At 39.7% G+C, this 13,832-nt stretch overlaps 1 protein-coding gene across 1 annotated transcript in view; it reads left to right on the top strand.

Moving 5' to 3' along the window:
• Window positions 1-13,832, top strand: part of CDK18 (cyclin dependent kinase 18) — a 179,545-nt gene that overhangs the window by 95,149 nt on the left and 70,564 nt on the right. Inside the window, exons 5-8 of the mRNA XM_063451355.1 lie at window positions 3,662-3,718; window positions 6,975-7,089; window positions 7,841-7,935; window positions 9,930-9,992. Of these exons, the coding sequence (XP_063307425.1) occupies window positions 3,662-3,718; window positions 6,975-7,089; window positions 7,841-7,935; window positions 9,930-9,992 (330 nt within the window). The remainder of the gene's footprint in view (window positions 1-3,661; window positions 3,719-6,974; window positions 7,090-7,840; window positions 7,936-9,929; window positions 9,993-13,832) is intronic.

The raw sequence follows: 13,832 nt of genomic DNA, 5'->3' as shown, positions 1-13,832 counted from the left end.
TCAAGGACAATTACCTCATGGATAAACTCACTGCAAAGGTCAGGGGCACGAATGCGAAGTTCGACAGAATATGGGCACCTTGGGTAGATAGTAACTTAGGAGATTAGGATCCACGGGAGCTGGACCTGTCTTCTCCTTTTTGCAGAGACATGGGGGCTTACGCTGGGACACCACCAGGGGGCGGACAGCCCCTTGGGGGTTGTGCTGCCCACAGGCGGGCACAGGGAGGTTAGGTCAGGACCACAAGACATGACTATTTATTCGGGAGCTTGGGGCTCTGTGACTATGCCAACCCCTCCCACACATCTTTCCCATCTCTTCCCCCCCCCCTTCCCGTCCCCCTCCTCCCCTTCTGACTCTTCTCTTTTTTCTCTTTTCTTTCCCTATTTTCTTTCATATTCCTAGTTCAAGTTCTTCTATGTCTTCTACTTCCTTTAATATTCATGTGTATGGCTACACTACATCCACCACGATTTAATGAACCCCGCCCCTGTACTGTTTGGATAGGGTCACTATAGCACGGATTACCGATCACTGCATATAGTCACGCCATTTAGCACCCCCAGACACCGGGGAGGGGCGGGATTCTCAGATATTTTGGAGGATCTGCTATTATGTGTTAGTAAGCTTTGACTTATGAACCTCTACTTCTGGCAGGATGGCCATACCAGATCTCCTTGATTTTTTATATATATTGAAAATTGGAAGGACACCGCTCACATATCTGGAACGATTCAAAGACGATTTGCCGAATAAGTTATCAATCTTGCTAAACACTTGTGTTTTATTTTGTATATCGTACCTTTTCCATGCCTAAACCCATGAATAAGTCAGATATGTGATGTTTGTATTAATATTGTTTGTATTAATGGTGTTCAACCTTGTTGAAAATAAAGAATTTAAAAAAAAAAAAAAAATGCACATATTTGTAATCAGCGATGTCTCACGAGTACAACAGTACCCCCCATTAACAGGTTTTATGGTGTTTTGGAAAGTTACAGGGTCAAATATAGAACGTTCCATTTTCAAACTGAAATTTGCCAGATTAGTAATGTTACCTTTGAGATGGTGTGGTAGCCTAGGAATGAGAATTACCCCCATAATGGCATACCATTTGAAAAAGTAGACAACCCAAGGAATTGAACGTGGGGTATGTTTAGTCTTTTTTAGTAGCCACTTAGTCACAAACACTGGCCAAAGTTAGCGTTCATATTTGTTTTTGTGTGAAAAAAGCAAAAAACTAATATTTGGCCAGTGTTTGTGACTAAGTGGCTACTAAAAATGACTGGACATACCCCATTTGCAATACCTTGGGTTGTTTACTTTTGCAAATGGTATGCCATCATGGGGGTAATACTTATTCCTGGGCTACCATACGGTCTCAAAGGCAACCTAACTAATCTGGCAAATTTCAATGTCAAAAAAATGAAATGCAAGCCTTATATGTGACTCTCTAACTTTCCAAAACACCATAAAACCTGTACATGGGGGGTACTGTTATTCTCGGGAGACTTCACTAAACACAAATATTAGTGTTTTAAAACAGTAAAACATATTACAACGATAATATAGTCCATAAAAGTGCCGTTTGTTTGTAAAAAATGCAAAAAACTTTTACTTAAAATATCATCGTTGTAATACAATTTACCAGTTGTAAACACTAATATTTGAGTTCAGCGAAGTCTCCCGAGTAAAACAGTACCCCCTATGTACAGGTTTTATGGTGTCTTGGAGAGTTACAGGGTCAAATATAGTGCTTGAGAATTAAATTCTCTGCACTTTCTCCCTGTGTTGTCAGGCATGTCAATCAAATTTTAATTAAGCAAATCACATAATTATGTTAAAAGATTACTTAAATATACACGTAGAATTTTAATATATATGCATTTATAGGTATTTAAATTCTACGTATATACTAATGTAATCTTTTATGTAATTATATGTATTTATCTCTCTATATATATATATATATATATGTGCGGTTATTTGTATTTTTTATATAGATAGATATATATAGAATGTCATTCTAAGTATTTTGTTACCAATATATATATATTAATAACAAAATACAGTTAGAATGAAATGACATGAATATATAATTTATTTAAAATTTTGTTTCAATATTTTATTTATTTATTATTGTAATTATACGTATATATTATATATATATAATATATATACATATATTATATATATAAAAATACTTTTAATTTATTTTTTAACATGTTTAATTATTTTTTTTTACACTCCCCACCAGCAGGGGGACTGTCTGACATTTCAGACAGCCCCCCTGCTGGCAGATCCACAGCCAGCTATAGGGGGCCATGTGATCGCTCTTTGAGAGCGATCACATGGCCCCCGGGGGCCTCATTTGCCGTGGGAGGGCTGCCTGGGCTGTCAGGCAGCCCTCCAGAAGAGGATCGCGGCGGAGGTGAGTACCGCCGAGGTCCTGGGGGCTTAAGCCGTTACGGCGTTCTATGCCGCCGCAACGGCTTTAAAGCCCTTTAAAGCCGCGACGGCATAGAATGGAGTTAAGGGGTTAAATGCAGGCATACATTTGTGTGTAGTGTTGATTTTTGAATGCAGGAGTGTATTTGTGTGTAGTGTTGGTGTTTAAATGCTGAGATGAAGGCACATATACACACTCATGGATACAAATACACACACACATACAAATACACAGACACACCCACCAACAACATCTAGATACAGACACACAGATACATATAGTGACACACATTCAGATATACAGATACAAACACTGACACATATACAGATACACTGACACACAGATACAAACATGGACAAGTACAGATACACAGATTGACACACTTGCAGATACATAAATACAAACACTGACAAAAATGCAGATATACAGATACACACACTGACACACATGCATATACACAGACACACACAATGACACACATGCAAATACACAGACACACAATGACACAAATACAGATACACAGGCACAAACATTGACACACATAGAGATACACAATGACACGCATACAGACATACATGATTGTAAGACACACACTGCATATTTTCTACCTTTTGGGTGCAGGTGGGTTGCTTCTGCTGGCTGAGGCTATTGGGAGTCCGAGTCCACCTCAGCCCCCTCCTCTTCGCATCTTCCTCTCCTTCCTCTCCGGCTCTCACTTCCTCCAGTACTGGCTGCATATAAGAAAGAAGCCCAATCACACTGTTTAAGTGCCGCAGCATACAACCGGAACTTGAGGTCACATGCCCACCAAAGCAATCGCACCTGCCCTAGTTCCGCCACTGGATAAATCATTTCAAAAGGTGTTGTTTTTTCTAACAGATCATGATCATTTGAAAAGCTTATGCAAAAGAATCAAACTGAGGCCTTAGAGTCAAACCACTAAATATCAAATGTTGACATACTTGCAGAATTTACACTCATCCTGGCTATGAACTACTCTGTAACTATGTTAATTCTCCATGACAGTGTAAAAGGTATGCTTTAAGGTACTTTGAGTTGGAATCATTCACTTGTTTCTTCGTTGAGTGTTTGGTTGTCTGAGAGTAATATTCAACCAACTACTGTATTGGACCATATTCTGTTTAGTAACAATTTGAAATCTAGGCATGCAATTTTTGATTCTGTGAACTAACTACTATCTCTTTCTTGCAGTCTGATATTGGGTTTGGAAAATTGGAAACGTATGTCAAACTAGACAAACTGGGAGAGGTGAGAATAGATTTTGTACATAAAATAATGGAATTGTTACAATATAAATGTGTCATAAGCGTGAGCAGCATTGTTTATAAAAGTGTGCACCAGAGAATTCTTTCCCCTGTGCTATCTTTAAAAAAAAAAAAAAAAAAGTTTCATTTTTTTTCACATTACAAAACAAATTTATTCCAACACATGGAATCAGTTACAGATCAAGAAAAAAAAAAAAAACACAGCAAGGTTTCAGAATGGAACAATTATTCAAATTCAGTCTTACAAACATGCATTCCATTACAAACTCTGGAGTCGAAACATTCCCGTGTGCTATCTTTAATGTTATATAAGGTGAATATTTATTAAACTCATCTGTGTGGGGTGACTGTGATTTGTGGACAAACACACATATGCACAGACTTTTATTAATATCCAAAATTCTTGCACACCATTTTATTTAATTTTTTTTCCACAATGAGATCCTTTTCTTACAATGAGAGGAAGCTGGTGTGGACCCTCATCCCTGGTGTCCAGCGGTTTGCTGCTGGGATCTCTCTACTGATTGCCCAGCTACCTGCAACTATGTACTGATGCCGGGACTGGGGTGACGTCACATCCCGACATCCAGTCTCATGAGTAGATGAAAAAGCTGGATGCTCAGTGCAGAAAGATCCCAGCAGCTGTCTCAACGCCCACTCTGCAGCCAATTACTACAGCAACAGATCAGGCACCTGTATGCAGTACCTCAATCAGCAATGTGCCAGGAGGCAGGTGCCTTCTCTGGCAAGAGGGGAGTACTATGAGCAACTCTGTCTCCTGTCACCCAGGGGGTACCTACTGGGTGTGATAGGAGAATGAGAAGGGAGGAATGGTTCAGAGTGATAGGAGTTTGGGGAGACACGGTGATGGGGTAAGAGGGGAATGATTTGTTTGTGCTGCAGCTAGGCTTTCTGGCTGCGTGAGGGTATGTATGGGCACCCCGGCACACCCTATGCGCTCATCTATGAAAGTTGTTTCTTCTGTTATATGGCGTGTGCTGTAGATCACATGCAGGCTAATGTTTTTTTTTTAAATACCCGGTACTGAGAAGATGATATATGTAATGCTTTCGAATTCTCGGTGGTTAAATAAACACCTCTAACTAGATAATATGAATATTTGGCAGCGATGGCTAATCTATGCAACCCCAGACATTTGATTTGCTAAACCTCATTGCAAACACATTTTGCAGTCAGTAAGGTATTGAGACTCATCTGATCCCAAAAAGCAGTTTTAACCCTAATGAAGAAGTTGTGCACCTTTTTTTTTCTAATTTAAACGGACATTTAAATGTAGAGTCTAAGAGATATTTTGGTTTATTTACTAAGCTCTGAATTTTAAATCCAAATGACAAAATGAAGACAGTGATATTGGATATAGTGAATACTGAAACACGTTCTAGCTCAACTCCAGTCACATGTTATAAATTTTAGCCTGAATTTTGCCAGTCAGAGTTCAGTTTGCTGCAGTTTGGAGTGAACTGCAGTGAATAAACCCCTGTGATATTAACTGACATGGTGGTACTGGCTCTCACCGAAGGGTCCTGCCACCTAAAAATTTGGGTTGAGAATTTTTATTTTATTTGAAAACTAGGTCTCTTGGTGTTTTAGCTGTACACAGGAAACATGTGGGCCAATAAGTGAATACAGGGAGTGCAGAATTATTAGGCAAATGAGTATTTTGACCACATCATCCTCTTTATGCATGTTGTCTTACTCCAAGCTGTATAGGCTCGAAAGCCTACTACCAATTAAGCATATTAGGTGATGTGCATCTCTGTAATGAGAAGGGGTGTGGTCTAATGACATCAACACCCTATATCAGGAGTGCATAATTATTAGGCAACTTCCTTTCCTTTGGCAAAATGGGTCAAAAGAAGGACTTGACAGGCTCAGAAAAGTCAAAAATAGTGAGATATCTTGCAGAGGGATGCAGCACTCTTAAAATTGCAAAGCTTCTGAAGCGTGATCATCGAACAATCAAGCGTTTCATTCAAAATAGTCAACAGGGTCGCAAGAAGCGTGTGGAGAAACCAAGGTGCAAAATAACTGCCCATGAACTGAGAAAAGTCAAGCGTGCAGCTGCCAAGATGCCACTTGCCACCAGTTTGGCCATATTTCAGAGCTGCAACATCACTGGAGTGCCCAAAAGCCCAAGGTGTGCAATACTCAGAGACATGGCCAAGGTAAGAAAGGCTGAAAGACGACCACCACTGAACAAGACACACAAGATGAAACGTCAAGATTGGGCCAAGAAATATCTCAAGACTGATTTTTCTAAGGTTTTATGGACTGATGAAATGAGAGTAAGTCTTGATGGGCCAGATGGATGGGCCTGTGGTTGGATTGGTAAAGGGCAGAGAGCTCCAGTCCGACTCAGACGCCAGCAAGGTGGAGGTGGAGTACTGGTTTGGGCTGGTATCATCAAAGATGAGCTTGTGGGGCCTTTTCGGGTTGAGGATGGAGTCAAGCTCAACTCCCAGTCCTACTGCCAGTTTCTGGAAGACACCTTCTTCAAGCAGTGGTACAGGAAGAAGTCTGCATCCTTCAAGAAAAAACATGATTTTCATGCAGGACAATGCTCCATCACACGCGTCCAAGTACTCCACAGCGTGGCTGGCAAGAAAGGGTATAAAAGAAGAAAATCTAATGACATGGCCTCCTTGTTCACCTGATCTGAACCCCATTGAGAACCCGTGGTCCATCATCAAATGTGAGATTTACAAGGAGGGAAAACAGTACACCTCTCTGAACAGTGTCTGGGAGGCTGTGGTTGCTGCTGCACGCAATGTTGATGGTGAACAGATCAAAACACTGACAGAATCCATGGATGGTAGGCTTTTGAGTGTCCTTGCAAAGAAAGGTGGCTATATTGGTCACTGGTTTGTTTTTTTTATGTTTTTGAATGTCAGAAATGTATATTTGTGAATGTTGAGATGTTATATTGGTTTCACTGGTAAAAATAAATAATTGAAATGGGTATATATTTGTTTTTTGTTAAGTTGCCTAATAATTATGCACAGTAATAGTCACCTGCACACACAGATATCCCCCTAAAATAGCTATAACTAAAAACAAACTAAAAACTACTTCCAAAAATATTCAGCTTTGATATTAATGAGTTTTTTGGGTTCATTGAGAACATGGTTGTTGTTCAATAATAAAATTAATCCTCAAAAATACAACTTGCCTAATAATTCTGCACTCCCTGTATGTACCTGAACATTTTTTTCTTGCAGGGCACATATGCTACGGTTTTCAAGGGACGCAGTAAACTTACAGAGAATCTGGTAGCTCTTAAAGAGATCAGACTTGAACATGAAGAAGGAGCACCTTGTACAGCCATCAGAGAAGGTAGGAGGGAAACAGTGGAATTCATAAAATGTAGAGATCTATTGCAATCACAATAGACGGGAAGACAAGAGGAAAAGATAATATTAAACAATAGGCAGTTGTTTAGGGCCCTAGAAGAAAAATGCTTCAGACACATCTTTGACTGTCTTTAAGATGTTTATATCCTCCCTGGGGCACCATCTTCCTGGCGTGCATTGGACACTTACAGTCTTAAATAAGGTGTAATTGTCTGGTATTGAACTCTCACTGCTGTAAAATGATAGCTGTGAGCATTAGTCATTGTAAAGTACACAACAGATTCTTTAGCATTGTATAGAGCTGACACAGGCAACCCTCGGCACTCCAGATGTTTTGGACTACACCTCCCATGATGCTTTGCCAGCATTATGGGTGTAAGAGCATTATGGGGGATATAGTCCACAACATCTGGAGTGCCGAAGGTTGCCGATCCCTGGTATAGAGCTAGATGTAAATATTGTTGTGTGAAGCATGACAGGGAAGCAGTCTCCCGAGGAATAAGACGTGACGATGAAGTAGAGGGAATATTTAGTAAGCAAAAAAATTGTGGAAGCAGACCAAGCATCAAGCAACAGTTGATGAAATAAAGAAAGGGATATATTAGATAGGAATGGCGATAGAGAGAAGATAATGAATACATTGTTTAGGGGATTCACTTATAGCAGAAAAGGGAATTTATCATTGCAAAACAAGTGACCTCATAGTCTGACCTTTGACTTCTGGTATTCCCTAGTGTCTCTTCTGAAGAATCTGAAACATGCTAACATTGTAACACTGCATGACATCATCCACACGGAGTACTCGCTCACTCTGGTCTTCGAATACCTGGTAAGGAAAAGACTCTTCTGGGGTGTTTCAAAAGCCTGGAACACTAATCTCTACAGAGTGTTATGGGAATAAATAACTCCAAGTATCATATTTTAAGCTACAAAAGATTCAGTGCCTTGACCATGGAGCTTAATCTCTTCCCCTAAACTGATATAGGACGAAAGATCTATTTTCAAAGGAAGAAAAATTGTTCAAAGTTAATTTTTCCAAAACAGGAAAAATTATTTTTGCTCCAGAATAGCACATGTTATTATGCAGGCCATGGCCCAAACCAGAGTGAAATAAGACATGTGCTATGAAGGAACACGCCATTGCTAAAACATGACTGGTGTCCGTGCCCAGTTGCACATGTTCAGCATTCTGTGAGAGTTGTGGAAACATGATCTTTCATAGTTGCTTGGATACGTAGATAAAACAGAACAGTATAATTTACTAGTGGGAGAGGTCAGAGGGTACATCTATATATCTTGTTTTCCTACCTTCAAGAATGTTGACCACCATTAAACTATTATTTCTTTAGATTTATTTTCTTTTAATGGCTCTCAAATACATATATAGTGGCATTACCAAACCAATAATGACATGCTTACCATTTGTCAGGTGATTTGGTTTGTACCAGTAATCCCTTCAATTCACACAATTCTTAAGATTTTCATGAAACATATTTATGCAGATGCAAAGAGTACTGAACTATTTTAATATAGACGAATCATGACATCTTATGTAACATGAACTCATGAGCTTCCTGCACTTACAAGCTTACAGTCTATATTATAACTTGTAAACAGTACAACTACACAGGAATTAAAGGATCTAATTCTCTGGAGGCACAGGCATTCAGATGATCTCCAATGGTGCTAGTCGTAAAACAAGATGGATGCTTGTCAATATCTTTTATTTAATAAGTTGCTTAATAATTTAAGTCACTGTATGTAGTGCTGAAAAGGACACTCCACTGCCCAAATACAAAATAAATAAGTCACTGTTTAATAGATATACCCCAAATTTAATTATGCATTTTTTTCATTGGGGATATATCTAAAAACAGTTTGCAAATCTTGCATTTATCTTGTCTGCAGCCTTTACAAGCCCTCCCCTTCTAACCCCGCCCAGACTTTGCAAGGGAATTGCTGCCTCTGGAGTTTAGCTCCACTGAGCCAAACAAACCAGGAAGTAACAGCTTCAGTTGTCTGCTTGAAAGCCAAGGGGGTGTTACCAGGTTAATTTATGAAAGTGTAAATTTCTATTGAAATCTGCTCTTTTTGCAAAATGAAAAAAAATAGGACACACTCCTCACACATAAAGCTTTTCAGCAAGCTGAATGATATTCTATCCATCCTTCTTCTGGCAATACTCTTATTAGTAATTACTCTATAGAGGACAATGAATAGCCATATCTTGTGAGACCTCAAGGAAGAGCCAACACCAGCTTCCTAAATTAACAACTCCACAGAACTCAGACTCACTCTCTGACTGTTTATTGTATCCAGTTCCAGCTTACAAAGATCACAGCATACAGTAACATAAACATTACACAAAACTTTCACCAATTGGAATACAGAACAGGGCACATGAAAAGAACTACAAAGCAACAAAGTGATTCCTTACACTAGTTTCCACCTCCCCCTGTGCCAATACACCATGGCAGCAAAAGGTTATCTTGATTGGACCCACTGTCCCTTCAGAGCAATCTCTGGGTACATCAAGCACAGCAGGTGGTCACTCACAGTGCAGCATTTAACTTGATTAACCCACAGAATACATTTCACACCTAACTATACTTAATAGTTTATAGAGCTGCTGCTCTCTGTTGACCCACAGCTGCATATATAGACACACACTGAACTCTGTATAATGCAGGTACACAATACACAGATGCCTGTAATACAGAGATACCTAAGCACATATATGGTGCAGAGAGCTTGTGGCTTGCTCCACACAAATCAAGCCAACCATCACAATATTGTATGATGCCTTTTTGTCTTCCTTTTCAGGACAATGACCTAAAACAGTATTTGGATAACTGTGGCAATCTCATGTGTATGCACAATGTAAAGGTGAGTAATCTAGTGGGAAATCCACAAATCTAGAACATTTAAGATATGTTATGTTATCTTTGTCCATGAATGGTTTAATTTCCCCGGTTATCTCTATTAAAGTGCTACTGCTTCTATAATCATAACTTGGGCTGTTACATGACCAGAGAGTCCCTCGCAGCAGTAAGGTTGTTTAAAATTATATTTTAAAGGATTTAAGTCTACTTCCTCAATTTAAAGTATACTGATAGTGTGCTAATCACCCAGAATGGGAAACTGAAGAGGAAGTGCCTTCAATATGTCTCTACCATCAGTGTCCTTTGGATCTAATGGTACTTATCTATCTTTAATGCTGATAGTGAATATAACACATAGACAACCAAATATTGTAATAGAATAGTAATTGCCGATTTTGCCTCATACATTTCTATCTGCATAGGAGGTTGATAACACTTGTGTAAATAAATTAACCCAACAATGCACTACCATTGGTGACAGTTCCACATTAAAAAAAAAAAATCTTTATTTTTTGTGTGCATAGGATAACAAGCATGCAGCACCACAACAGCAGATGTAGGCAATTCAATAACATTCAATGAAATGACAGATTAAGTAGCACATTTTATATTTGGTAACGGTAGTAGGCTAGGAATCCTTGAGTAAACTATAAAGTAGCTAGTATGCATGCTGAAATAGTAGTTCTGCTTAGAACTTAAGGCATGTTGCATAGTATTTTTAAGAAAACAAGATGTCCAGCCATAACATAATAAACTAACATGTCTTAATGTAATATATATGCTATTCTCAGAGCTGAAGAATCATCAAGACATGGTGAGTGTAAGAAAGTGAGCTTAGGTTACATTAGTGTGACACAAGAGTCGTGTTACCACTGGGATGTTAGTAGACAACCTATAATTACGCACTCGTGGGGTTATGGCCAAGGTTAATTAATTGTGCCCCTGTCCCCCGAGGTTGCGGAGTGGGGTGTGGGGGGAGGAATGAGTGTGTTTAAGGCAGACGGGCCCTTCATGGTAATAGTGTGTGTTGGCTGAACATGTGGGTGGCCCTCTGAGGTCGATTTATACAGTAGCGTCAGGAGCATGTTAATATAACAGTAGAAAGTTATTCAGTGCGGAAAACAAGATTGCCTATGGGGCAATCTAAAGTGCAATATCATACTAAAAGGTAAACTAGCATAAACAGTATTGATATAATTAAACAAGCAACGATATGTAAACACGGTCATATTCAGGTTACGGTGTCCCGTTCTCCTTCGGGAATAAAAGGAGGTATGTTGTCAAAATCCCAGACTTGTCGAGGTGGTGTCACCGGATCCGGTATTGGTAGGCCCAGGGCCTGTAAGCATTGCGGACCCTCTGAAGGGTTAGTATCTTTGTAAGATTTTCCATCTTTGGAGCACACTAGCACTCTTGAGTTAGTCCAACTGTAAGGAAGGCCAGCAGTTTGTAGGGGCTGCGTGATGGGGCGCATTGTTTTTCGCAACATGAGTGTGGCCTTGCTGAGATCCTGGTAGATGGTAAGTGAGTGAGTCTCGAACTGGAGTGGGTTTTCCCCTGCAGTGCCTGTAACAGCCGTTGTTTGTCCGCATAGGACCGGCAGCAGAGTATAATGTCCCTGGGAAGAGTATTTGGCGTTTGCCGGCGTTCAGCCACGGCCAGAGCCGGCTTCTGGGATTTGTGGCCCATCGTGGGTTCTGGTATATCCCAAAGTAGGTTGGCTGCTTGTGGGGCCATGTCGTAGTCGTCTCCTTCCCAGGAGGTAATGTCCGGTTGCCGCGGGAATCCCGCCCGGTAGGCCCGGGGCACTCTGCGCCGGGTTTTCTTGCCCGTTGTGTATATAAAAAAGCATCCATAGTAACGGTGCACGGTCCCCAGTGCAAATATTGCTGGTGCGTCCCTTGATGCTGAGCGGTTCGCCTGTTAAGAGCTATTTATCGGTCGAATAACAAGTAGCTGGGTGAAATGGTGTCTGCTCCTGAACGCCGCTAGCTCCGCCCCCCGACAGTTCAACATTTTATCTCTTGCCCAGTTAAAAAAAAAATGCTATTTCTTTGCAGATTTAAAGCAGTGTCAATGCCCTAGGCATTACCATACATAACTACTATAGCATCATATGCACATGCACAGTACCATGAGTATCCAAGGAAAATTAAAAAGTGAAAACCATTCACAATTTGGTAGACAAAATGATCAAATGAAAAGTATCAAAATGCTCTTAAATAGCCTAAGTGGTTTACTTTCTACAAAGGTCTAGCTTTAAAACCGTAATACTTCCCTTGCAAAAGGTGTCCAATAACAATGACAAATGTATTTAAATCCTTGACATATTGGGCGTTTTAGCATTCAGGACTAATATGTTGAGTTATTTTTATTAGTTGTGCGAGTTTTGTAGAAATTATTAAGATCAAACAGTGCAATATATTTTTTATTTTTACTTTTTTCAAGAAAGCTCTTGCGAGCAGTAGTGGAAATATTCTTTAAGGGGTTAAAGTGAGGGTAATATGTTTTTTTGACCAATAGAGTTGAAGGATAGTTCTAGGGTTTAATATTAGGGTTATAAATTCAATGACTGACAGGGATGTGTGGGGTGTTATACATTATGAATAGGCTTAATGGGAACCCGTCATGGATTCTTAAGGTAGTACGAAGACCCCAAAGACATCAAATACATTATATATCACAGAGATGGATGATGTATTTACTGTAAAGTTTCTAGATATAACTCACCTTTCCTCTGTTCCATTAACGCCATTTCTTCGGCTTCCTGAGTGTTACTCTTTTTGTAACACCAACTTCCGATCCACCTGATCTCTTCTGCTAGCACAATGTATAGGTAGAATTTGTTCTTTAAAAATAGCATACATTCTATACAACAGGACAGGTACCCTTTAAGTATATAATAATTTTTGAAGCTGAATAAATTGTAGCTTAAACATTTATTTTTGTCAAGTATTTTTTTTGTGTGCAAATTGCACTGGGAATTGTTTTATTTTTTTGGCTTTTGAATGCAAGTCTTTGACAGACAAATATAACTTACATATGAATTCCGGGCTTGAAATCCGGGTTCGGATTTTCGAAAAATCTGAACTGTTTTCCCATTAGCAGGATGCAGTCAAATAGTTATAAATTCTCAGGGGCATGAGGGTTAATCCTGTGTCAGCTGGCCAAAAAGACCCCCATATTACTGTAAGGGAGATTTTACACGTCCCTATGTTCCCACCAGCCATGCAGCTGGTAGAGGCATATCTACTAAATGTATAAAACTAGAGCCTGAGCGGCCATCTTAAAATAACGGGAAGGACACATTCCTCCTCACGTTACAAAATGTGGGCTGGACAGATTAATCAAATCAAATCAAATAAATTCTTTCCTGAGTTTTTTCAACCCCCAGGTGCCCCCCAAATAAGAGAGAATGAGCCAGATCTAACACCTTCCTTCTGAAAGATCTGGGTACCAAAAGCTGTTCAATCTCTAGCCCCTCATCTTTGATCACTCTATAAAGCAAGTCATTTCTAAGAATGAAACGGGATACATCTCTCTGGATTTCCCATCAACCATAGTACCATTAATTTCTATAACTTGGTTACGGGCATTTTGCAATGTTTAGTCATTAACTTGTTCCCTTCCAAATTGACCTGAACCAATGCCCAAGTCCTCAATATCAACCTGTTGTAGGGTTTGGACATGGGGTTCAATCAATATTTCAGTTGAAGGTGTGGAATTAGTACTTGGACTAGGTAAGACCACACCTTCATTACTCTTCGCTTCATTAATCAAAGCCATTTGTAAATTCATAGTTCCCCTATGCTTATCTTCCCTTCGTTCACGCCTTGACTTGCGC

The sequence above is a fragment of the Pelobates fuscus genome, chromosome 1 (genome assembly GCF_036172605.1).
Source record: "Pelobates fuscus isolate aPelFus1 chromosome 1, aPelFus1.pri, whole genome shotgun sequence".
Classification (NCBI taxonomy): domain Eukaryota; kingdom Metazoa; phylum Chordata; class Amphibia; order Anura; family Pelobatidae; genus Pelobates; species Pelobates fuscus.
This window is presented reverse-complemented; position numbering and strand designations above follow the sequence as displayed.